Source organism: Scyliorhinus torazame, chromosome 14, assembly GCF_047496885.1.
Source record: "Scyliorhinus torazame isolate Kashiwa2021f chromosome 14, sScyTor2.1, whole genome shotgun sequence".
In the NCBI taxonomy this organism is placed as follows: Eukaryota; Metazoa; Chordata; class Chondrichthyes; order Carcharhiniformes; family Scyliorhinidae; genus Scyliorhinus; species Scyliorhinus torazame.
The window spans coordinates 5,825,699-5,852,737 of NC_092720.1; the positions used below are offsets into that span (position 1 = coordinate 5,825,699).

The 27,039-nt window shown below is 50.1% G+C and overlaps 1 protein-coding gene across 1 annotated transcript in view; it reads left to right on the plus strand.

Annotated features, from left to right (window-relative positions):
* LOC140389238 (claudin-16-like) overlaps positions 1-27,039 on the plus strand; it is a 46,309-nt gene that overhangs the window by 6,727 nt on the left and 12,543 nt on the right. The window contains exons 2-3 of the mRNA XM_072473409.1: positions 19,028-19,130; positions 22,894-23,058. Of these exons, the coding sequence (XP_072329510.1) occupies positions 19,028-19,130; positions 22,894-23,058 (268 nt within the window). The remainder of the gene's footprint in view (positions 1-19,027; positions 19,131-22,893; positions 23,059-27,039) is intronic.

Genomic DNA, 27,039 nt, shown 5'->3' on the forward strand with positions numbered 1-27,039 from the left:
TCATCTTATCAAAATTGGCCTGCTCCAAGTTTAGAACTTTGACCTCAGACCCATCCTTGTCCTTTTTCATGACAATCTTTAGTTATGATCGCTGTCTGCAGAATGCTCCCCCATTGATACTTCAACCACTTGCCCGGCTTCGTTATCTAAAATTAAGTCCAGGACCGCCCCCTCTATTTTAGGACCTTCGACGTACTGGCTTAAAGTTCGCCTGCATGCATTCTAAGAATACTGTTCCCTTTAAACATTTCACACTATGGCCACCTGAGTTAATGTTGGGGAAGATGAAATCCCCACTATCATTTCCCGATTAATTTTTACACTTCTGAAATTTGCCAACATATCTGCTCTTCCAGTTCTCTCGGACTGTTAGGGGGCCTATAGAACCCTCCCAGCAATGTGATTGCTCCTTTTTGGTTTTTAAGTTCTACCCATATGGCTTCATTTGATGAGCCTTCTAAGATGTCATCCCTCCTTACTGCTGTAATTGATTCCCTGATCTAAATTGTTACACCCCCTCCTCTTTTCCTATCTCGCCTGAGGATCCTGTATCCTGGAATATTGAGCAGCCAATCTTGCCCCTCTCTCAACCATGTCTCAGTGACAGCAATAACATCAAAAGCCCAGGTTTTAATTTGTGCCCTCAACTCATCTGCCTTGTTCATCAGACTCCTTGCATTAAAATAAATACCATCCAATCTTGCCAAGCTCCCTTGTGACTGAACTAGTCTAGACATTCTACACCTGCCTGACTGACTTGATGGCTCTTCTCAATTTGGCTGTGCATCTCTCCCTGCTGAACCTGCTCTCAGGATCCTAGCCCCCTGCCAAGTTAGTTTAAACCCTCCCAAACAACAAACCTCCCTGCAAGGACACTGGTCCTATTTTGGTTCAGGTGCAACCCGTCGCCTTGTACAGGTCCCATTGTCCGCCAAAAGAGTTCCAATGCCTCAGAAATCTAAAGCCCTCCCTCCTGCACCATCTTTCCAGCGCAGTCATCTAGACCTCCTATTTCTATACTCACCAGCACATGGCACCGGAAGTAATCCTGAGATTACTACCTTCTGGGTCCAATTTTTTAATCTACTTCCTAGCTCCCTAAACTCTGCTTGCAGGACCTCATCCCTTTCTTTTCCCCATATTGTTGGTACCAATATGCACCACGATATCTGTGTGTTTGCCCTTGCCCTTCAGTGACATCCCTCATCTTGGCACCAACGTATCATCCTGGAGTCTCTTTTGCGTGTTAAATAGTACTTCCTGATGTCATCGTGCACTCGTGTGATATCCCGGTCAGAGGGCCCAGGTGTGGATCGGCAACGTGCCCACTGACAATTAATGCAGCCACTTGAGGGGATTCTCTCTCCAATATGTTATGTTGCCCGGGTGATTTTAAGCGTTGTGTGTTGGACCAACCATTTTTTGACTCTTTTCAGTCGAGGGCAGGATATAAAGGAGGCGGGAGCAATGGCAGGCTGAGGAATAAGGAGGTTTTGGGAGTGAGGTGTTTGTGAATATTGAGTGTTTTCTGTGTGGGGTCCATCATGGTGTGGAGCTTACAGGAAAGTGCTACCCCTTGGCACCCCGGATCTCGGTCCCTCTGTTACCCTCTGCAGACAGGTCAGCCCCATTTGCAAACCTGCAGATGGGTACAGTCAATTTAGCAGGCATAAACTCCTCCTCCTGGGAAGAGAACATGGGACAAAGAGAGTGGAGGCCTGGTGGTTGCAGGCATTGCCCTCAGGCAGAGGGGCAGGCTCAGTGTGATCAGGGTCAGCAGGGACGGCAAGGAGGACGTCCCCACGATCATCGAGTGCACAATGATAGGGAAAGTAAACAAAGCCACTCTGTGTAAAACCCTGGATGTGCTCACGCTGCCTTCAGCTTCGGTTTGTGGATGTGTGTCCCCGCCCCTCCCCCTTGCTGACAGGGTGTGGGAAGCAGATTGCTGACCTTGATGCCCTGGAGTAGATGACATTGGCAGCTACCCACTGGCTAGTGGGGCCGGAGTAGGCACTGGCCTGGGAGGGTGTGGTTAGCGGCAGGGCCGGACACTCCTAGTCACCGCGGTGACTGGCAGAGATGCGGAGGAGATGCTGCCCTCATCTGGGGCACCGTGAGAGAGGTCCACAGACACAACAGCCAGCCCGTCCGCATTGGGAGGTGAGCGATCACCTCCCTGCTCACCAATGAAGATTAGGCACCCATCAGAGAGGTTGGTCAGTGCCCGGGTGAGGGGGGTACAGGCTGAATGCAACCACAGGAACACCTCATTCCAATCCTGGAGCTGCTCTCCATGTGAGTCGCTTCTCTCTCAATGGATGAGGCTGTGGGCTCAGGGCTCAGGGTCACCACAGTGCTCAGGAACATAGAACATGAACATAGAACATTACAGCGCAGTACAGGCCCTTCGGCACTCGATGTTGCGCCGACTTGTGAAACCACTCTAAAGCCCATCTACACTATTCCCTTATCGTCCATATGTCTATCCAATGACCATTTGAATGCCCTTAGTGTTGGCGAGACCACTACTGTTGCAGGCAGGGCATTCCACGCCCTTACTACTCTCTGAGTAAAGAACCTACCTCTGACGTCTGTCTTATATCTATCTCCCCTCAATTTAAAGCTATGTCCCCTCGTGCTAGACATCACCATCCGAGGAAAAAGGCTCTCACTGTCCACCCAATCCAATCCTCTTATCATCTTGTATGCTTCAATTAAGTCACCTCTTAACCTTCTTCTCTCTAACGAAAACAGCCTCAAGTCCCTCGGCCTTTCCTCATAAGATCTTCCCTCCATACCAGGCAACATTCTGGTAAATCTCCTCTGTACCCTTTCCAATGCTTCCACATCCTTCCTATAATGCGGCGACCAGAATTGCACGCAATACTCCAAATGCAGCCGCAACACATCCTCCCCGTGTGTGCGTGGGTTTCCTCCGGGTGCTCCGGTTTCCTCCCACAGTCCAAAGATGTGCAAGTTAGGTGGATTGGCCATGATAAATTGCCCTTAGTGTCCAAAATTGCCCTTAGTGTTGGGTGGGGTTGCTGGGTTATGGGGATAGGGTGGAGGTGTTGACCTTGGGTAGGGTGCTCTTTCCAAGAGCCGGTGCAGACTCGATGGGCCGAATGGCCTCCTTCTGCACTGTAAATTCTATGAAAAAAAAACAGAGTTTTGTACAGCTGCAACGTGACCTCATGGCTCCGAAACTCAATCCCTCTACCAATAAAAGCTAACACACCGTACGCCTTCTTAACAACCCTCTCAACCTGGGTGGCAACTTTCAGGGATCTATGTACATGGACACCGAGATCTCTCTGCTCATCCACACTGCCAAGAATCTTACCATTAGCCCAGTACTCTGACTTCCTGTTATTCCTTCCAAAATGAATCAACTCACACTTTTCTGCATTAAACTCCATTTGCCACCTCTCAGCCCAGCGTTGCAGCTTATCTATGTCCCTCTGTAACTTGTAACATCCTTCCACACTGTCCACAACTCCACCAAATTTAGTGTCATCTGCAAATTTACTCACCCATCCTTCTACGCCTTCCTCCAGGTCATTTATAAAAATGACAAACAGCAGCGGCCCCTGTAGCCACCTAAATTGGCCAACTCCCAATTTAAAATTTCGAACTGCAAAGGCTGATGGGAAAGTCAGCCAACATAGACAGAAACCATTGGCTGCAGGTCTGCTGTGTATTTACCTCTGCAAAAACCAGACAACATCGATACCAGCAACCATCAGCATAACAAAGTGAACAGCCATCTGCATACTAATGAGCAATCCCCGGGAACAATAAGTAACATTTTGGACACACAAAGCAAAGCCAGACTCCCCGGCGCCAGCAGGAGCAAACACAAAGGAGGTGAACGAGCACCTCAAGACCGCCCATCGATCAGGGAACCGCTCCAGTATTGGAGAAAATCGAACCAAGCGATTGGGACAAAGTCCAATCACTTGGGACTAGGTACAGGGTCCGCCCCGAAAGGCGGGAAGCCCCTGGGGACTATAAGAGTTAAGCCCCAAGTTCAAATCGCTCTTCAGCAGCTCTTCTTCACCTCTGCGTCCTGCCCGGGTCACCCAGCAACACGAACCAACATTGACCGTGACCGGTGCAGTGACTCCAGTGATCACCGAAGCCCATAAGCCTTAATTTAATGCTCGCTACGAGATAGGCGCTCCTAGCTACCAATCCGTACCAACTTCGAATCCCTCAGACTCAGAACCCAAACGAAAGGCCATTTGTTCCCCTGACCTGGTGGGCCAGTCCGAAGTTAAGTATAGGTCTGTTAGTTGTAGAAGTAGCTTAGACATAGAATTTGTGCATGAGTAGCGATTACTGTGTATAATAAATGTGCTTTGATTTAAATCTTACTAATTGGTGTATTGGATTATTGATCATTACTCGGACTTGAACCTCGTGTCGGTATCATAAAGATACCTGGCGACTCGAGAGCAAAGGTAATAAAACAGAGCAATTGAACCAAGGAGAAAGTCAGCAACACCCCAAAACAGGTCCTTGTGGTACTCCACTAGTAACTGGACTCCAGTCTGATCATTTCCCATCAACCACCACCCTTTGTCTTCTTCCAGCTAGCCAATTTCTGATCCAAACTGCTAAATCATCTTGAATCCCATGCCTCCGTATTTTCTGCAGTAGCCCACCATGGGGAACCTTATCAAATGCTTTGCTGAAATCCATATACACCACATCAACTGCTTTACCCTCATCCACCTGTTTGGTCACCTTCTCAAAGATCTCAATAAGGTTTGTGAGGCAAGACCTACCCTTCATAAAACCGTGTTGACTGTCTCTAATCAAATTATTCCTTTCCAGATGATTATACATCCTATCTCTTATAAACCTTTCCAAGATTTTGCCTACAACAGAAGTAAGGCTCACTGGTCTACAGTTACTTGGGTTGTCTCTACTCCCCTTCTTGAACAAGGGGACAACATTTGCTATCCTCTAGTCTTCTGGCACTATTCCTGTAGACAAAAATGACTTTCAGATCAAAGCCAAAGGCTCAGCAATCTCCTCCCTAGCTTCCCAGAAAATCCTAGGATAAATCCCATCTGGCCCAGGGGGCTTATCTATTTTCACACTTTCCAGAATTGCTAACACCTCCTCCTTATGAACCTCAAGCCCTTCTAGTCTAGCAGCTTGAATCTCAGTATTCTCCTCGACAACATTGTCTTTTTCCTGTGTGAATACTGACGAAAAATATTCATTTAGCACCTCTCCTATCTCCTCGGACTCCAAGCACAACTTCCCACTACTGTCCTTGACTGGCCTTACTCTTACCCTCGTCATTCGTTTATTCCTGACATATCTATAGAAAGCTTTAGGGTTATCCTTGATCCTACCTGCCAAAGACTTCACATGTCCCCTCCTGGCTCTTCTTAGCTCTCTCTTTAGGACCTTCCTAGCTAACTTGTAACTCTTGAGCGCCCTAACTGAACCTTCATGTCTCATCTTTACATAAGCCTCCTTCTTCCTCGTGACAAGTGTTTCGACTGCTTTAGTAAACCACGGTTCCCTTGCTCGACCACTTCCTCCCTGCCTGACAGGTACATACTTATCAAGGACACGCAGTAGCTGTTCCTTGAACAAGCTCCACATTTCCATTGTGCCCATCCCCTGCAGTTTTCCTCTCCACCCGATGCATCCTAAGTCTTGCCTCATCGCATCATAATTGCCTTTCCCCCAGATATAACTCTTGCCCTGCGGTATATACCTATCCCTTTCCATCACTAAAGAAAACGTAATCGAATTGTGGTCACTATCACCAAAGTGCTCACCTCCCTCCAAATCTAACACCTGTCCTGGTTCATTACCCAGTACCAAATCCAATATGGCCTCGCCTCTCGTTGGCCTATCTACATACTGTGTCAGGAAACCCTCCTGCACATATTGGACAAAAACGGACCCATCTAAAGTACTCGAACTATAACGTTTCCAGTCAATATTTGGAAAGTTAAAGTCCGCCATAACAACTACCCTGTTGCTTTCGCTCCTATCCAGAATCATCTTTGCAATCCTTTCCTCTACATCTCTGGAACTTTTTGGAGGCCTATAGAAAACCCCTAACAGGGTGACCTCTCCTTTCCTGTTTCTAACCTCAGCCCATACTACCTCAGTAGACGAGTCCTCATCAAACGTCCTTTCTGCCACCGTAATACTGTCCTTGACTAACAATGCCACCCCTCCCCCTCTTTTACCACCTTCCCTGGGCTTACTGAAATATCTAAACCCCGGCACCTGCAACAACCATTCCTGTCCCTGCTCTATCCATGTCTCCGAAATGGCCACAACATTGAAATCCCAGGTACCAACCCATGCCGCAAGTTCACCCACCTTATTCCGGATGCTCCTGGCATTGAAGAAGACACACTTTAAACCACCTTCCTGCCTGCCGGTACACTCCTGCAACTTTGAAACCTTATTCATGACCTCACTACTCTCCAGTATACTCCTGTTTACTGGAACTACAATTCAGGTTCCCAAGCCCCTGCTGAACTAGTTTAAATCCTCCCGAAGTGCATTAGCAAATTTCCCCCCCAGGATATTGGTACCCCTCTGGTCCAGGTGTAAACCATCCCATTTGTAGAGGTCCCACCGACCCCACAATGAGCCCCAATTATTCAGAAATCTGAAACCCTCCCTCCTGTACCATCCGTGTAGCCACGTGTTCAACTCCTCTCTCTCCCTATTCCTCGTCTCACTAGCACGTGGCACAGGTAACAACCCAGAAATAATAACTCTGTTTGTCCTAGATCTAAGTTTCCACCCTAGCTCCCTGAATTCCTGCCTTTCATCCCAATCTCTTTTCCTACCTATGTCGTTGGTACCTATGTGGACCATGACTTGGGGCTGCTCCCCCTCCCCCTTAAGGATCCCGAAAACATGATCCGAGACATCACGCACCCTGGCACCTGGGAGGATACACACCAACCGCGAGTCTCTCTCGTTCCCACAGAATCTCCTATCTATCCCCCTAACTATGGAGTCTCCAATGACTAATGCTCTACTCCTCTCCCCCCTTCCCTTCTGAGCAACAGGGACAGACTCTGTGCCAGAGACCTGTACCCCATGGCTTAACCCTGGTAAGTCCCCCCCCCCCCAAACAGTATCCAAAGCAGTATACTTGTTACTAAGGGGAACGACCACAGGGGATCCCTGCACTGACTGCTTCCTCCCAGCCCCTCTCACCGTCACCCATCTATCTTTATTCTTTGGAGTAACTACATCCCTGAAGCTTCTATTTATGACCACCTCTGCCTCCCAAATGATCCGAAGTTCATCCAGCTCCAGCTCCAGTTCCCTAACGCGGTTTCTGAGGAGCTGGAGATGGGTGCACTTCCCACAGATGAAATCAGCAGGGACACTGACAGCGTCCCTCACCTCAAACATTCTGCAGGACGAACATTGCACTGCCTTCCCTGCCATCCCCTCTAGATAAAAAAAGAAAAAGAACGAAAGAGTTTACCTAGTATTCACTCCCCTTCTCAGCAAGCACTCACTCAGCAACCTCTGCGCCCACACGATAACCCCTGAGGGAAAATAAATTTTAAAAAATAAAAAACTACTTACCAGTCACCAGCCAATCCCTTACCTGCAGGCTGTGACTTCGCAGTTCAACTTATTTCTACTTCTACCTGCCCTTGAGCTTTCCTCTTGATCTTTACAGCAGCTGGGTTTTTTGGTTAGAGGAGAGGGTAGGGAGGGAAACACCGAAGAAGTGTTTCGGGTTTAAATGTCACTTGACAACAGCTCCTCCACAAATCACCTTCAAGTTAGGGTGAGCCCTCTGGATGCTTGTCTTCACTTGAACAGCTCGGGTCTCTTGCTCAGGTACACCTTCAAGTTAGGGTGAGCACAACAGACATATGCAAATTGCCCCCGCAACAGCCAATCAGCAGCTCCGTTCTACTGCCCTCTGCTGGATGCTTGTCTTCACTTGAACAGCTAGGGTCTCTTGCTCAGGTACACCTGCACGTTAGGGTGAACACAACAGATGTATGCAAATTGCCCCCACAACAGCCAATCAGCAGCTCCACTCTACTGCCCTCTGCTGGATCATGTTCAGCAGGGTCTCCTCCATGACAGAAACCGGAATATGGAGGCCCTCCGGAATCTCTTCCCAATCTCTCTATCCTTCCCCCTTGATATCCAGCATTTGCTGCTCTGTGAGTGACTCCAGAGGCTCGTTATCTCCCTCGTATTCAGCAGGATCTTGGTCTCTGGCAGCCCTCCGACTGCCGGCACTCTGGGCATTCCCTGCCTCCACCAGCGGGCATGATGTGCCCTCACTACTAGGCACTCAGGCTGAGCCGACACGGCAATGCCAAACGATCGGGCAGTATCTGCGCTGGTGCTGACCTGCTGTGGGTCCACCTTGTGAGGTTTCCTCCGGTGTCAATGGAGTGTGGTCGGCCTCTGGTGACCTGAGCGATGTCAATAATCTTCAGAAACATCTCCCATATCACACAGGGTCAAAGTTCAGCACAAGCCGCCCACTGGGATAGGTCACAGCTGCATTGAGGTGTCCCAGTGACTGCCGCACCAATGAGGTTCTTCCAGGGGGCGAGACTCCCATTCATCATTTCCCCCCTCATCCTGCCAATAAGCCCAGCGGGATCTTAACTTCCTCCGAGATGCCAGCCTCCCTGCGACCCGACAACCTCCCCGTTCGCACCCCAGCTCCAGGGGTTCCAGCTGACCCCTGGTGAGGATGGCTGGGTTTGTACCCCACCCCCAGTGGCTGCTCTCTCCCGGCTGTGAGTACATTTCTCCTGCAAGTAAGTGCAAAGCTCCATTGAGTACTCAACCCCCCACCTCCAGCTCGAAACCGTGTTGCCCCCAACTCGGATCACCCTCGAGAGGCTGGATACAGAACGTTCTCACCCCTTTGAACACCTGACACATTGATGGACCCGAGGCTTCAGATTCATCTCTCCAGCCTTGAGACAGATGGGCTGATTGGTCTCTGAGACGCTCGGAAGTCCACATGCTTGATTGTAACTGTAGCTGGGCACCCTTCCCCTGTCCACCACGCTGCACAATGCCCTCTCAGACCTCAGCCCTGCCCAGCGCTGAACGCCAATGGACCTCCTCAGGCACTGGATGCTGGTGCACCGAAGCAGCTCACGCCCCCTGGCCTCAGTTGCCCCTCTGCCCAGGCCTCGTTTATTAGGTCGGAGGGGGAACCTCTTCTTCCCTCCAGGGGCATTAGGATGTCCTTCCCGGCTGTCACCACCTGCCCCCAGGGCTCGTGAACAGTCGTTGGAGAAACGAGGATCTTGCTGACTGTCAGATCCCCCGTCCCGCACAGTGCGAATTCCAGCAGGTGACATTCTGCATCCTCCCGGTTCAGTGTGCTGACCTCCTGGCGGCCGCCATTGCACCTGCTGCCCCCCGCGCACTTGGTCCCGCTGACCCAATGCGGCCGCATCTCACGCCGACTCCAACCTAGGTGGCCAGACAGGTAATGTTGCGATTCTGGATTGATGGCAGGAGGGATGGGGAAGCACTGCTGCTCCGAGCGGGCGCTCTGCGGGTGAAATTCTGCCCATCAAGTGATTAATGGAGTGTGTAATATAGATGAACTTTGAGTCTCCGAATTTGTTAGTATTCAGACCGCATTAATCAAGCAAAGTGTGTTTTACACTCGCTGTGTTAGAATGAGCTGCCCTCTCAGTCTGAAAGGTGCAGTGTAATTCAGGGCAATGATTAACTTCATTTAATACACATTAACTTTAGTAATTTCTACCTGATTGGGGATATTACCTCCCTCAATGCCTCAGACGTGCTTGAGAATCCCCTTCTTCTTTCAAATTCGGTCACACCAAGTTCACAATGTGATTGGCTGTGACCTTTCCACTGGGCTAAGACTGTGGCAGCAATTTACATCAAAGTCACTGCACAGAAACAGACCATTCGGCCCATCCAGTCTGTGTTGATGTTTGCACTCCATTTGAGCACCCTCCCACATCCCTTTTCCTTATCCCGCTCCATCCAAACATCAGTATCGACATCGCTTCTGCCTCAAACACCAGCTCTGGTGGAGAAATCAACAGCTTGACAGCTCTCTGTATGGAGGGAATGAATTCTGCAGCTCTCTGGTCTAAATCCCTTCAGCCTCTTACCCTCTGACTGCATCATCTGGACCCCTCAACCGGAAACCGTCTGCTTCTATTCACCTGTTTTGTGGTGGGGTTGGGTTTAGTCAGGATTTTGGGGATTGTCTATTTTCCCAAAAAGGGTGAGGCTTGGGTCTGGAGTTTTGCAAAGCCATTATTCGTCATCATTGACACTAAGGAATTATTCCTGAAACCTTCAGGAAGGTTTTCCACCTGAATTAAAAGGATCCACTCCCAGGTGCTCATAAGGCCCTGATGGTAAACGGGTAAAGGTATCAGCGGGTTTTAGGCTGTTTACAGCACAAATAGGAGTTAGAAATCATTTCTCCTCTTCGCCCATTTGAGAAGTTTGAAAGTCGACATAGTCTTCCTGCAAGAGACACACCTGAGGGAGAAGGACCGACTGCGGGCAAGGAAGGGCTGAGTGGGATAGGCATACCATTCATGCTACGGGACTGAGGGGCAGGGGAGTAGCCACTGATTAGTAAGAGGACGATTTACCGCGACAAGGGCGGTTACGGATCCAGGGGGACGGTACATAAGAACATAAGAACTAGGAGCAGGAGTAGCCCATCTGGCCCCTCGAGCCTGCTCCACCATTCAATGAGATCGTGGCTGATCTCTTGTGGACTCAGCTCCACTTTCCGGCCCGAACACCATAACCCTTAATCCCTTTATTCTTCAAAAAACTATCTAACTTTATCTTAAAAACATTTAATGAAGGAGCCTCAACTGCTTCACTGGGCAAGGAATTCCATAGATTCACAACCCTTTGGGTGAAGAAGTTCCTCCTAAACTCAGTCCGAAATCTACTTCCCCTTATTTTGAGGCTATGCCTCCTAGTTCTGCTTCCACCCGCCAGTGGAAACAACCTGCCCGCATCTATCCTATCTATTCCCTTCATAATTTTATACGTCACGGTCAGCGGTGTCCTGGACGGGGCACCGGTGGCACTGGTAAATGTCTACGCTCCCAACTGGGATGACACAGAATTATAAAGAAGTCGATGGCGGAAATCCCGACCTTGACAAACATCGGCTGATCACGGGGGGTGACTTCACTGGCCGACCGATCAAACCCCAAGATGGGGAAAGAGACTGGCATGGCTTGGGAACTGGGAGCATTCATGAAGCAGATGGGAGCGGTGGACCCCTGGTGGTTCCTGCACACCGGCGAGAGGGAATTCCCGTTCTTTTCGCCAGTGCACAAGACTTCTTTGTTGTGGGGAAATCGGTGCTTCCAGAAATAGTAAGGGCGGAATACTCCGCGATCATCATCTCCGGCCACGCTCCACATTACATGGATGTGAGGTTGGAGACCGACCGTGTCCAACGCCCCAGGTGGAGGTTGGACACACAACTTTTGGCCGATAAGGTCTTCTGTCAGTAAATATCACAGGCCACAGGCGAGTACATCACTGCAACCACACCGGGGAAGTCTCACCTTCCATGTTCTGGGAGGCACTGAAGGAGGTGATTAGGGGAGAGATTATAGCCTATAAGGCTCATAGAGACAGGGAAGTGAGGGCGGTCAGGCAACAACTGATCGACTCCATCCTGGAGGTTGACAGAAAGTACTCCGTAGCCCCGACCATAGAGCTTCTCACAGAGAGGGAAAAGTTACAAATGGACTTTAACCTGCTATCCACCAGGAAAGCAGTGCACCAACTCCGCCAGACACGGGGGACCTTCTATAAACACGGAGAAAAGGCTGGCCGTCTACTGGCTCACCAGCTGAGAATGCAGGCAGCCAGGAAGGAGGTAGCCCAGGTGAAGGACAGCAGGGGCGCCTGATAGCAGAACCAAAAGAGGACAACTGCGCATTTGAGACCTTCTGCCGCGGTCTGTACACCTCCAACACCCCCCCCCCCCCCCCTCCCCCCGACGGGGTCACGGGGATAAAATGGTTCCTGGACGGACTGGACTTGCCAGTCGTGGGGGATGTCAGATGGAGGGAGCTGGAAACACCTATAGGACTGGGAGAAGTCATGGAGAGTATCAGCTCCATGCAGGTGGGGAAGGCACCGGGACCCGATGGGTTCCCAGCGGACTTCTATCAGAAATTAGCAGCAGCCCTGGCCCCACACGTACGGGAAATGTTCGCAGACTCGCTGGCGAGGCACACCTTAGCTCCTACACTAACACAGGCCACGATATCGCTGATTCCCAAAAAAGGAAAAGACCCAACAGAATGCGAATCATACCGACCCATTTTGCGACTCAATGTAGATGCGAAGATACTCGGGAACGTCCTGGCCCAGAGACTGGATAACTGTGTACCAGAGGTGGTCGCAGACGACCAGATCATAGAATCATAGAAGTTTACAGCATGGAAACAGGCCCTTCGGCCCAACCAGTCCATGCCACCCAGTTTTTACCATTAAGCTAGTCCCAGTTGCCCGCACTTGGGCTTTGTCAAGGGTAGACAGCTAACTGCGAACATCAGATGATTGCTGAAAGTGATCATGACCCCGTCCGGGGAGAGAACACCAGAGGTGATCGTCTCCCTGGACCGAGTCGAATGGAAGTACCTCATAGAGGTATTGGAACGGTTTGGGCTAGGAGTGGGATTCACCACCTGGGTGAATCTCCTGTACAACACTCCCAAGGTGAACGTTCAAACCAACACCACCAGCTCTGAAACTTCCAGCTGCACAGAGGCACAAGGCAGGGGTGCCTGCTGCCGCCGCTCCTGTTTGCCCTGGCAATTGAACCCCTGGTGATCACCCTGCTGTGCAAGATGCTAAAGGCTGGAAGGGCATCCGAAGAGAGACTCACTCTATGCGGATGACCTGCTCCTCTACATCACGGACCCACAGAATGGCTTGAAGGAAATCATGAAACTCCTGGAAGAGTTCGGATCTTCTCGGGCTACAAACCCAACCTGGGCAAGCGCATGGCATTCCCGGTGAACACAAACGGGGGAGGGGCAGAGCTGGAGGGTCTACCATTCGAACCAGCCCAAAGCAAATTCCACTACCTGGGGATCCAGATAGCCAGGAACTGGACACAGATCCACAAGTGGAACCTGACCAGCCTGGCGGAGGAAGTTCAAAAGGACCTACAGAGAAGGGATGCACTCCCGCTTTCCATGGTGGGGAGAGGGTAGACGATCAAGATGAACGCACTGTCCAGGTTCCTCATCCTGTTTAGCTCCATACAGATCTTCATCCCCAAGGCCTTTTTCCAAGGGATAGACAAAATGAACATGGTGTTTGTGTAGGGGTGGAAGAACCCTGGAATCCACAAGACTAACTGCAATAGAGAAGATATATGTGTGGCCTGGCCCTACCGAACCTGCAATACTCCCACTGGCAGCCACAGCCGAGAGGGTGAGGGGATGGGTAAGAGAGCCGAATACGGAATGGGTGAGGGTGACGGGGTACTCCTGCAAGGTAACGACCCACCAGGCCCTCGCCACATCAACACTCCCATCCCCCCCCGGCAAAATACACATCCTGCCCAGTGGTGGGAGCCAGATTAAGGACAAGGAACCAAATTAGGCGGGATTTCGGTTTAACCGAGATGTCCTCCGTCTGTGGTAACCCCAAATTCCTGCCAGCCATGCTCGACGCCACCTCACAAAATGGAGACAGGACGGGGGATAGTAACAGTCAGGGACACTTACATAGGGGACAGACTTGGACCTTCAAATTAAACACTTTTTCCGCAAGGAGGCGGCAAATACCCCAGAGACCCGAGAGACAATTTAGTGGAAAAGCTCATAAACAGGGAGAGTAAGGAGGGGGGAACTGTGGGAATATCTATGGGCTGTTTCTGGAAGGAGCAAGACTCCCACTGGAAGAAGCCAGGTGAAAATGGGAGGACAAAGTGGGGACAGAGCTGTGATGGGGACTCTGGAGCGAAGCACTGAGCAGGGCCAACTCCACCTCGTCCTGTGTAAGGCTCAGCCTAATGCAGCTCAAAGTGGTGCACAGAGCGCACCTGACCAGAACCCGAATGAGCAGGTTCTTCCCGGAGGCGGAGGACAAATGTGAACGGTGCCAGGGGGGCCCGGCCAACCACACCCACATGTTCTGGGCTTGTCCATTTAGGGCAGATGATGTCATTAGAAGCTGTTTTGCTGGAGCAGGTGAGGGTGATGTGGCAGGGAAAGCTGGGGCCTATTTGGATGAGGACGTGTGGTGTGAGGCCCTTCACAGGGTGAACTCCACTTCCTCCTGTACAGAGGCTCAGCCTGATTCAGCTTGAGCTGGTGCACAGGGCTCACCTATCTAAGACTAGGATGTGTTCACAGGTGTGGAGGGCAGGTATGAGCAGTGGTCGTGTGGGTCTGCTAACCACATCCTCATGTCCAAGGATGGTGAGCTTTTGGGTCTCCTTCTTCAGCACCATGTCAGCAAAATCCCGAGCAATCCCTGAAACTCAGGAATGTTCCTGACTTGTGCAAATGACTTCTGTTTTTGTGGATTAACCATGATTCCGGTGGTTGTAACTTGTGATCCAGCAATATGATCATCGGTTTGGTGAACTCTCATTTTTCAGTCAATGTTTGCCTACATCCTGTCACTCGCAGGAACATACATAGATAAACATACAGAGAAAATAGAAGCAGGAGGAGGCCATTCGGCCCTTCGATCCCATCCATTATGATCATGGGTGATCATCAAGTTCAATACCCTGATCCCACCTTCCCCCCATATCCCTTGATATCTTCATCCCCAAGTAGTACGTCTAATTCCTTCTTGAAATCACACAATGCTTTGGCCTCAACTACTTTCTATGGGAGTGAATTCCACAGATTCACCGCTCTCTGGGTGAAGAAATTTCTCCTCACCTCGGTCCTTAAAGATTTACCCCTTATCCTCAAACTATGACCCCTAGTTCTGGACTCCCCCCATCATCGGGAACATTCTTTCTGAATCTACCCTGTCTAATCCTGTTAAAATGTTGTAAGTTTCTATGAGATCCCCTCTCACTCTTCTAAACTCCAATGAATATAATCGTAACCGACTTAGTCTCTCCTCATATGACAGTCCCACCATCCCAGGAATCAGCCTGGTAAACCTTCGCTGCACTCCCTCGAGAGCAAGAACATCCTTCCTCGAAAACTGCACACAATACTCCAGGTGCGCCCTGTACAATTACAGTAAAACATCCCTATTCCTACACTCAAATCCTTGAGGGTTGTTGGAGCTGCACTCACCCAGGCAAATGGCAGGACAGGTTTGAGGGGTTGAATGACCTCCTCCTGTTCCTATGGCTCACCCGGAGACCGCCCAGCTGTGTTGAATCTATACCATTGCATTCTAACAGAAGATTTAGGATCATAATGTTCAGCCACTGGTTCAACCAGCTCATCAATTGGTTTGGAGTCTGGTGCAGCTGGTTAAATGAGACTCTATAGTTCCAAACGTCAGGGCCCCACGCAGTCAGCATGATCGCTTTTTAAACCGTCTTCCCCCAAGATACCATTGGCCAATGCATTCTGCGTATTGGATCCAAACTTCCAGGTCCGAGTCAAAGGCTTCAAGGTTACCAAACAGCAGCATTTTCAAACGTTATCCTCGCGTTCCTGTACTGTAATCATCTGGGGTGGCTGGGCAGTTCCACAAGCGAACCTGGTGTCTCCTTTGTCCTCGTCGCCAGTTTAATGACCGAGGAAGCCAGTGGAAGGAAACACAGATTTATTTAAACTCTTTGCAATAATCTGCCCACAGCAGTAACTATCCACAATCCCAATCCCAATTCAGACAACCTGTGTTCTGAAATGGTTCTGGGGGTGACAGTGTGGAGTCCATGTTGCTGATGAGCCCTGGAATTGGCCCTGCTTCTGTGCTGTGACGTCCCCTCACTGTGGCCCAGTCTCCAGGCCTATATCTCAGCTCGCATCTGTTGCTCTCACAATATTCTGACATCTTGGTGAGTCTTAACTTTCTTTGTCTTTTGTCCTTCTTTCAAGGGTCTCTTTTCTTGCCTGTCCTGTTGTCGTGGAAATCATAATAAAGACAAATTCCTCGAGGTTCGATTTAAGGAAATTTATTTACACAAATATATTTGCGGAGAGAGAGTATATTTGCAAAAGCCAGGGCACTGCACTCTGAGGTCCGATTGAAGACAGCATGTTTTTATGATCTGGAGTAACCAGGCATGTTTATATTAAATAGACCCTGGAAAGTATGTACGAAGAAATACGTAGCACGTATGTTCTTGCCCTTGGCTTTGTTATCTTTCGGAGGACAATGTGTTTTCAGAATAAGGCCGAAACCAGAATATTTCAGCAGTATTTCATTTATGTTAATTTCCCTTCCACACCTTGTATATTTTGTTTAGGATTTGCTGGGTCCTTTACTCACTGTCACCATGTTTTGCCGTGTGGTTGGTCTCTAAATAGGCTTGTCTAGTCCCCAATAATATTGCCTTTGACAAGGCACCTCATGGTAGACTGCTACAAAAGGTGGAGTCACATGGGATCAGAGCAGAGCTCGCAAGTTGGATACAGAACTGGCTTGGGCACAGGAGACAGAGGGTAGCAGTAGAAGGATGTTTTTCTGAATGGAGGGCTGTAACTAGTGGCGTTCCACAGGGGCCAGTCGTTGATCATGGTGTATATAAATGATTTGGAAGAAAATGTAGCGAAATATATAACCTTTACTGTCACAAGTAGGCTAACATGACGTTACTGTGAAAATCCCCGAGCCACCACACTCCGGTGCCGTTTCGGGTACAGAGAGAGAGAATCTCAGCTGGTACGGGAATTGAACCCGCGCTGCTGGCCTTGTTCTGCATCACAACCCAGTTGTCCAGCCCACTGAGCTAAACTAGCCCCGAAGCTGGTCTGATTAGTAAGTTCACAGACGGCATAAAAATTGGTGGAGTTGCAGATAGTGAACAGGATTGTCAGAGGATATCAACTGGTTGGAGTCTTGGGCGGAGGAATGGCAGATAGAGTTTAGAACATAGAACACAGAACATACAGTGCAGAAGGAGGCCATTTGGCCCATCGAGTCTGCACCGACACACTTTAGCCCTCACTTCCACCACCCTATCCCCGTAACCCAATAACCCCTCCTAACTATTTTGGTCACTAAGGGCAATCCACCTAACCTGCACGTCTTTGGACTGTGGGCGAAAATCGGAGCACCCGGAGGAAACCCATGCAGACACGGGGAGAACGTGCAGACTCCGTAGTCGGTGTGGGGATGAATGGAGGCGGCATCGCGCAGAGACTTCGTTGTTGGCGCCCTTACCGTTCCTGCCGGCCAGGTACTCCATGAGCCCAGTGGTGGTGTCGGCCCGAAGGATGTGGGGCAGGAGCGGTGGCTGCAGATTCGGGGGCTGGAGGCTGCCAATCTGAGATAACCATAGGTTTGCTCCGGCAGGGCTGCACGCGAGGTTTTGAGGGTGGTGGCAGGCAGGGATGGAGCGTTTGGGCGATCTATTTACGGGGAGCAAATCTGCGAAGCTGGAGGACCTGAAGGAAGTATGAAATAGAATAGAATCGCTACAGTGAAGAATGAAGCGACCAACAGAAGCCCACACCTCCAACCCCACCCCACTCCGTAACCCAATAACCCACCTAACCTTTTTGGACACTAAGGGGCAATTTATCACAGCCAATCCACCTAATCTGCACATCTTTGGACTGTGGAAGGAAACCGGAGCACCCGGAGGAAACCCACGCACACACGGGGAGAACGTGCAGACGCCGCACAGTGACCCAGCGGGGAATTGAACCTGGGACCCTGGCGCTGTGAGGCCGCAGTGCTATCCACTGTGCTACCGTGCTGCCCTTTAATCCAGACAAGTGTGAGGTAATGCACTTTGAAAGATCCAATGCATGTCGGAATTGCACAATAAATGGTATTGTGAGTTCTGACAGGCAGAGAGATCTGGGCATTTCCACCGATCACTGAAAGTAGCAACGCATGTGGACAAGGTGGTCAAGAAGGCTACGGCATGCTGGCCTTCATCGGTCGGGATATTGAATATAAAAATTGGCAAGTCGTGTTGCAGCTGTACAGGACCTTAGTTAGGCCTCGTTTGGAATATTGTGTATAATTCTGGTCACCACACTACCAGAAGGATGTGGATGCTTTGGAGAGGGTACAGAAGCGGTTTACTAGGATGTTGCCTGGTATGGAGGGCATCAGCTATGAGGAGAGGTTAGATAAACTCGGTCTGTTCTCACTGGAACAACGGAGGTTGAGAGGCGACCTGATAGAGGTGTACAAGATTATGAGTGGCATGGACAGAGTGGATAGTCAGATGCTCTGTCCGAGGGTAGGAGAGTCAAGTACTAGGGGATGTAGGTTTAAAGTGCGTGGGAAAAAGTTTAGAACAGATGTGTGAGGCAGGTTTTCTACACCGAGGATGGTAAATATATGGACCGCGCTGCCTGGGGAGGTGGTGGGAGCAGGTACGATAGCGGCATTTAAGGGGCATCAACACAAATATATGAATAGAGTGGGAATGGAAGGATACGGACTCTGTACGTCCATATGGTTTTAGTTTAGGCAGGTACCATGATTGGCGCAGACTTGGAGGGCCGAAGGGCCTGTTCCTGTGCGGTATTCTTCGTTGTTCCTCGAGTCTGTGGCTTCTCAGAAGTATTACTCTTTATTTTCAGGGAGTATTCACAGGTTTGGATGTCAGCATGAAGCTTCTCCTCATTCCAGATCATTCTTACTTCTCAGTCATGTGGCCTGACACCATTATTACATCGGCATCATCGATGCTTTTGATGTCAACCCTTTTCTCTACATGACCCTGTCCACTTTTCATCATTTTAAAAGCTTTTGTCATAAAGCCCCATCGTCTGATTTCGAACAAAAAAAAGACAATTTCTACCTTTGCGTCAGCAAGTGATTCGAATTATTAGAATCAGCTCTGACTCTTTGTTCCTGTTCATTTGCTCAGGTGAGTCAGAAGTGTCGTGGCCTCTGGTGGGAATGTGTGACGAGTACAGTTGATGGGATTCGAACCTGCGATGACTACGATTCAATTCTGTCTGACCTTCCCTGTGAGTATTATCTACTCGGTTTTGTGCCTTAGTTTTGTGATGTAATAAATAAATTCAATTCTTCTCTGTTTCAATCCGTTAAGATTTTCCAGTCATCTGTGCAGGGGGATTGCCACACTCCAAGATCGGGTCGACACTCAAACAGAGCACTGCAAACAGTGACACAAATTCTCCAATCTCGGCTCCACTTGAAACTGACCACCATATGGAATGTTACCTCTTCATAAGATAAGATACACAGGAGCAGAATGAGGCCATATGGTCCATCAACTCTGATCCGCCATTCGATCCTGGCTGATCCCACCCTGGCCTCAACTCCACCGTCCTGCCCGTTCTCCATAACCCTTCAACCTATTACCAATTAAAAATCTGCCTAACTCCTCCTTAAATTTACTCACTGTCCCAGCATGCACCACACTCTGGGGTAGCAAATTCCACAGATTCACAACCCTTTAGGAGAAGTAGTTTCTCCTCAACTTCATTTTAAATTTGCTACCTCTTATCCTACCTCTGGTTTTAGAATGCCCCACACGAGGAAGCATCATCTCCACGTCTACTTCATCCAGACCTTTCAGCATCTTGTATACCTCAATTAGATCTCCCCTCATTCTTCTAAATGCTAGAGAGTATCGGCCTAAACTGTTCAATCTCTCATCATACAACAAACGCCTCATCTCTGGAATCAACCTAGTGAATCTCCGCTGAACTGCCCCCAATGTCACTACATCTTTCCTCAAATAAGAGGATCAAAACTGTGCCCAATACTCCAGATGTGGTCTCACCAATGTCTGTATCGTTGCAACAACTTCCTTACCTTTATACTCTATTCCTTTAGCTCTAAATGTCAACATTCCATTCGCTTTCTTAATTATCTGCTGTACCTGCATGCTCGTTTTCTGTGACTCATGAACAAGGACCCCCAGATCCCTCTGTATCAGAGCTCCCCGAAGTCTCTCTCCATTTAGATAATAAGTTGCCGTTCCACTTTTTCGACCAAAATGCATGACCTCACACTTATCCACGTTAAACTCCATCTGCCACATTTTGGCCCACTCTCGTATCGATATCCATCTGTAAGGTTCTTATTTCCTCATTGCAACCTACAGATGACACCATAGTGGATAGGGAAGAAGGTTATATAAGATAGCAACAGGATCTTGACCAATTGGGCCAGTGGGTTGATGAATGGCAGGTGGAGTTTAATTTGGATAAATGTAAGGTGATGCATTTTGGCAGATCTAATTAGAGCAGGACCTACTTTGTCAGAGAGTCTAGTGGAGGAGTCCAGAACTAGGGGTCACAGTTTGAGGTTAAGGGGTAAACCTTTTAGGACTGAGGTCTCGGGTGGCACCATGGAGCAGTGGTTAGCGCTGCTGCCTCACGGTGCTGAGGACCTTGCCCCGGGTCACTGTCCGTGAAGGAGGGAAGGGATCCCAAAGAGGGCACAAAACGGAGCACGGGGGTGGGGGTGGGGAAGGAGGGGAGGGACCATGCAGGCCCCCCCACTCCCCTCCCCTCCCTCACCCCCGCCCACACTAAACAACAAAGAATAAAACATCTAGCGGGGGGGGGGCGGAAGTAACAAAGTGAAAGGTGCCTCCGACACGAAAAGGGGACGGGGGCGCTGCTTGTAAAAACCATTATCCACAAGACATGAACTGGCTTGTAAATATCAGACACACTTGAGCTGCTACTTTGTAAATATCATGTGCTTTATATGTTAAACTGTTATACTGTTGAAGGTGGAAAATGGCAATAGAAATACTAAAAAAAATACTCTCCACTTGCCTGGTACAATGTGACTCCAACAATACAATCCAGGACAAAACTGCCCATTTCATCAGCACCCCATCCACCACCTTAAAAATATCACTCCTTCCACTCTCGATGTCTGCCAAATACTATCTCAAAGACGCACTATAGCAACTCGCCAAGGTTCCTTCAACAGCATCTTTCATCTGCACGATCCCCTGCAAGTCACTGAGCACCCTGACTGGGAAATATATCTCCCGTTCTTCACTCTTACTGGGTCAAAACCCTGGAACTCCCTCCCTAACTGCAGTGAGGGTGTACCTGCACTTCAGCGTTTCAAGAAGGCAGCACAGCACCACCTTGGGAAGGGCAATTAGCGATGGGCAATAAGTACTGGCCTGGCCAGCAATGCCCATCTCCCGTGAATCAATTTAAACAAAACTAATTTTGAAATTTTTATGATATCGTCATCAATTTGTTTGATGGTTTTCATACTTCTCCCATTTCGAATGATCAGCAATTTGATCGCATTAGTTACTCAACAACTATGAGGAGAACAATCTTGAATTGTTGGCAATCTGGTGTTTGTGGTGATATGCAGCACTGTAAATAGACAAGGGGTTAATGCAAATATACTAAGACGAAATAAACACTAGAGGGAGCACCAGAGACATGACACACAGACATTCAACCAATAGGTCAGTAAGATAGGACACGACCAATGGGCAGTCACGATACCCAGAGGTGACACTACCACAAGGGGGCAACCTGTATAAAAGGACAGGGCACACATGCTCCTTCTCTTTCCACAGGCGACACTCAGAGAGAAGGACAGGGGCAGATCGGAAGCATCACACCCACCGCATGGATTAGAGCAGACTGGTTAGTTAAACTGAGTTACTATAGCAAGATCAGCAGGAGAGTCGAATTCAAGTAGGAGAATTGTTAACTGTGCACTAAATGTGTTAAACCTATCTCCAAGTCTGAACCTTCCTTTGTCAGAGTATACATCAAGGAAGCAGCTCATGCTACATGAAGAAGCAGAACACAACAGTGCTCATGTCCAAATGATTTGACTACTAATGTTACACTCTGAGGGAGGCAGAAATGGGGAAATTACAGAGCAGTTAGTTCAAAATCTGTTGCTAGGAAATTGGAAGAATCAATTATCAAGGAAGTATTATCAGGATATTTAGAATGTCAAAACGCTATCCATCAGAGTCAGCATGGTTTTATGAAAGGCAAAACATGTTGGACTAATTTGCTTGACTTCTTCGAAGATGTAACAAGCAAAGTAGATAATGGGGATCCTGTAGACATAGTATATCTGGTTTTCTGGAAGGCGTTTGATCAGGTGCCGCACAAAAGTTTAATTCACAAGGTGAGATCACATGGGATTAGAGGTAAGTTATTATCTTAGACAGGACACTATCTGACAGGCAGAAGACAGGGGGTTGGATTCACCGCCCCGCTGCGTCACATTTCAGTTTCACCCCGCCGGCGGGATGCTCTGTTACGCCAGCCGGTCAATGGGGTTTCCCATTGTGGGGCTGCCCCATGGCATCAGGAAACCCCCGGACTGCCGGCAAAATGGAGCATCCCGCCAGGCGGAGAATCCCGTCCAGAGAGAGGGATAAACGGGTCTTTTTCTGGATATCGGATAGAACTAGTGGGGTACCAGTGGGTTCAGTCCTTGGGCCCCAGCTATTTATATGAACAACTTCAGTACAGGGATTGAAGATTCTACAGCCAATTTTGCAGAAGGCAGGAAGATAGTTCGATGATCACAGGAGACGAGCCTGCCAGACCTGCTGAGACTGTCCAGCATTTTCTGTTTTTGTTTCAGACCCCAGCAGCCGCAGAAATGAGCTTTTACCCAATCAAATTGAATCTTAGTGGATCATGGATTTGTTTTCCAGGGTACTTGTCGATGATGGTGGGAGAAGGCCGAGGAATAAAGATGTCGCCTATGTCTTTGCCCCACTAACCCCGTCTGCTTTGCTTCTCACAGTCAAGTTGGTGATGACACGAGCTCTGATGATCACTGCCGATATTCTGGTTGGATTTGCCTTTATCATCCTCATCCTCGGCCTGGACTGCATCAAGTTTCTCAAGGACAACCTGGCCATCAAACTGAGGATTTGTTTAGTGGCGGGTATTACCCTGCTGGTAGGAGGTAACTGTCGGTCCAGTTAGAAACTTGGAGCCCAATCAGGGTCCAGAAAAGAAAATCTTACATTTTTATAGCCCAATCACAACTTTAATGTCCCAAAGTGCTTAACAACCAATAAAGTACTCTCAAATTGAAGGCACTGGTGTAATTAAAAAGTCACGTTGCGCACAGCAGCTCCCACGAACATCAGCGTGATAATGATCAGTAAAACAGTTTTGGTGATCTTGGTTGACGGATAAATATTGAGCCCAGGCACACGAGGGAGAACATCTTCAGAATAATATCATCAGAGGGCAGAGGGCACCTCGCTTTATTATGGCAAATGAAAGCTCACTAACAGTCAGACACTCCCTCAGTACTGACCCTCTGACAGTGCGGCACTCCCTCAGTACTGACCCTCTGACAATGCGGCACTCCCTCAGTACTGACCCTCTGACAGTGCAGCACTCCCTCAGTACTGACCCTCTGACAGTGCGGCACTCCCTCAGCACTGATCCTCTGAAAGTGCAGCACTCCCTCAGGACTGACCCTCTGACAGTGCGGCACTCCCTCAGTACTGACCCTCTGTCAGTGCAGCACTCCCTCAGTACTGACCCTCTGACAGTGCAGCACTCTCTCAGTATTGACCCTCTGACAGTGCAGCACTCCCTCAGTACTGACCCTCTGACATTGCAGATCTCCCTCAGTATTGACCCTCTGACAGTGCAGCACTCTCTCAGTACTGACCCTCTGACAGTGCGGCGCTCCCTCAGTAATGACCCTCTGACAGTGCAACACTCCCTCAGTACTGAGCATCTGACAGTGCAGCATTCCCTCAGTACTGACCCTCTGACAGTGCAGCACTCTCTCAGTACTGACCCTCTGACAGTGCAGCACTCCCACAGTACTGACCCTCTGACAGTGCGGCACACCCTCTGTACTGTCCGTCTGACAGTGCAGCACTCCCTCAGTACTGACCCTCTGACAGTGCTAGACAGTGCGGCACTCCCTCAGTACTGACCCTCTGACAGTGCGGCACTCCCTCAGTACTGATCCTCTGAAAGTGCGGCACTCCCTCAGGACTGACCCTCTGACAGTGCGGCACTCCCTCAGTACTGACCCTCTGTCAGTGCAGCACTCCCTCAGTACTGACGCTCTGACAGTACAGCACACCCTCAGTATTGATCCTCTGACAGTGCGGCACTCCCTCAGTACTGACCCTCTGACAGTGCAGCACTCCCTCAGTACTGACCCTCTGACAGTGCAGCACTCCCTCAGTACTGACCCTCTGACAGTGCGGCACTCCCTCAGTACTGACCCTCTGACAGTGCAGCACTCCCTCAGTACTGACCCTCTGACAGTGCGGCACTCCCTCAGTACTGATCCTCTGAAAGTGCGGCACTCCCTCAGGACTGACCCTCTGACAGTGCGGCACTCCCTCAGTACTGACCCTCTGTCAGTGCAGCACTCCCTCAGTACTGACGCTCTGACAGTACAGCACACCCTCAGTATTGATCCTCTGACAGTGCGGCACTCCCTCAGTACTGACCCTCTGACAGTGCAGCACTCCCTCAGTACTGTCCCTGTGACAGTGGGGCAGTGCCTCAGTACTGACGCTCCGACAGTACAGCACTCTCTCAGTACTGACCCGCTGACAGTGCAGCACTCCCTCATTACTGACCCTCCGACAGTACAGCACTCCCTCATTACTGACCCTCTGACAGTGCAGCACTCCCTCAGTACTGACCCTCCAACAGTGCAGCACTCCCTCAGTACTGATCCTCTGACAGTGCGGCCCTCCCTCAGTACTGATCCTCTGACAGTCCAGCGCTCCCTCAGTACTGACCCTCTGACAGTGCGGCACTCCCTCAGTACTGACCCTCTGACAGTGCAGCACTCCCTCAATACTGACCTCTGACAGTGCAGCACTCCCTCAGTAATAACCCTCTAATAGTCCAGCAGTCCCTCTGTCCTGACCGTCTGACAATGGTGCACTCCCTCAGTACTGACCCTCTGACAGTGCGGCACTCCCTCAGTACTGACCCTCTGACAGTGCGTCACTCCCTCAGTACTGACCATCAGACAGTGCAGCACTTCCTCCGTTTTGACCCTCTCACAGTGCAGCACTCCCTCAGTACTGACCCTCTGACAGTGCAACACTCCTTCAGTACTGACGCTCTGCCAGTGCGGCACTCCGTCAGTACTGACTCTCTGACAGTGCAGCACTCCCTCAGTACTGACCATCTGACAGCGCAGCACTCCCTCAGTACTGACCCTCTGACAGTGCACCGCTCCCTCAGACCTGACCCTCTGACAGTGCGGCACTCCCTCAGTACCGACCCTCTGACAGTGCAGCACTCCCTCAGCACTGATCCTTTGACAGAGCAGCTCTCCCTCAGTACTGACCCTCTGACAGTGCAGCATTCTCTCAGTATTGACCCTCTGACAGTGCAGCACTCCCTCAGTACTGACCCTCTGACAGTGCAGCTCTCCCTCAGTACTGACCCTCTGACAGTGCTAGACAGTGCAGCACTCCCTTAGTACTGACCCTCTGACAGTGCGGCACTCCCTCGGTACTGATCCTCTGAAAGTGCAGCACTCCCTCAGGACTGACCCTCTGACAGTGCGGCACTCCCTCAGTACTGACCCACTGTCAGTGCAGCACTCCCTCAGTACTGACCCTCTGACAGTGCAGCACTCTCTCAGTATTGACCCTCTGACAGTGCAGCACTCCCTCAGTACTGACCCTCTATCAGTGCAGCACTCCCTCAGTACTGACGCTCTGACAGTACAGCACACCCTCAGTATTGATCCTCTGACAGTGCGGCACTCCCTCAGTACTGACCCTCTGACAGTGCAGCACTCCCTCAGTACTGACCCTGTGACAGTGGGGCAGTGCCTCAGTACCGACGCTCCGATAGTACAGCACTCTCTCAGTACTGACCCGCTGACAGTGCAGCACTCCCTCATTACTGACCCTCCGACAGTACAGCACTCCCTCATTACTGGCCCTCTGACAGTGCAGCACTCCCTCAGTACTGACCCTCCAACAGTGCAGCACTCCCTCAGTACTAATCCTCTGACAGTGCGGCCCTCCCTCAGTACTGATCCTCTGACAGTCCAGCACTCCCTCAGTACTGACCTCTGACAGTGCAGCACTCCTTCAGTAATAACCCTCTAATAGTGCAGCAGTCCCTCTGTCCTGACCCTTGGACAATGCTGCACTCCCTCAGTACTGACCCTCTGACAGTGCGGCACTCCCTCAGTACTGACCCTCTGACAGTGCAGCACTCCCTCAGTACTGACCCTCTGACAGTGCTAGACAGTGCGGAACTCCCTCAGTACTGACCCTCTGACAGTGCAGCACTCCCTCAGTACTGATCCTCTGAAAGTGCGGCACTCCCTCAGGACTGACCCTCTGACAGTGCGGCACTCCCTCAGTACTGACCCTCTGTCAGTGCAGCACTCCCTCAGTACTGACGCTCTGACAGTACAGCACACCCTCAGTATTGATCCTCTGACAGTGCGGCACTCCCTCAGTACTGACCCTCTGACAGTGCAGCACTCCCTCAGTACTGACCCTGTGACAGTGGGGCAGTGCCTCAGTACTGACGCTCCGACAGTACAGCACTCTCTCAGTACTGACCCGCTGACAGTGCAGCACTCCCTTATTACTGACCCTCCGACAGTACAGCACTCCCTCAGTACTGACCCTCTGATAGTGCGGCACTCCCTTATTACTGACCCTTGACAGTGCAGCACTCCCTCAGTACTGACCCTCTGTCAGTGCAGCACTCCCTCAGTACTGACCCTCTGTCAGTGCAGCACTCCCTCAGTACTGACCCTCCAACAGTGCAGCACTCCCTCAGTACTGACCCTCTGTCAGTGCAGCACTCCCTCAGTACTGACCCTCTGTCAGTGCAGCACTCCCTCAGTACTGACCCTCCAACAGTGCAGCACTCCCTCAGTACTGACCCTCTGTCAGTGCAGCACTCCCTCAGTACT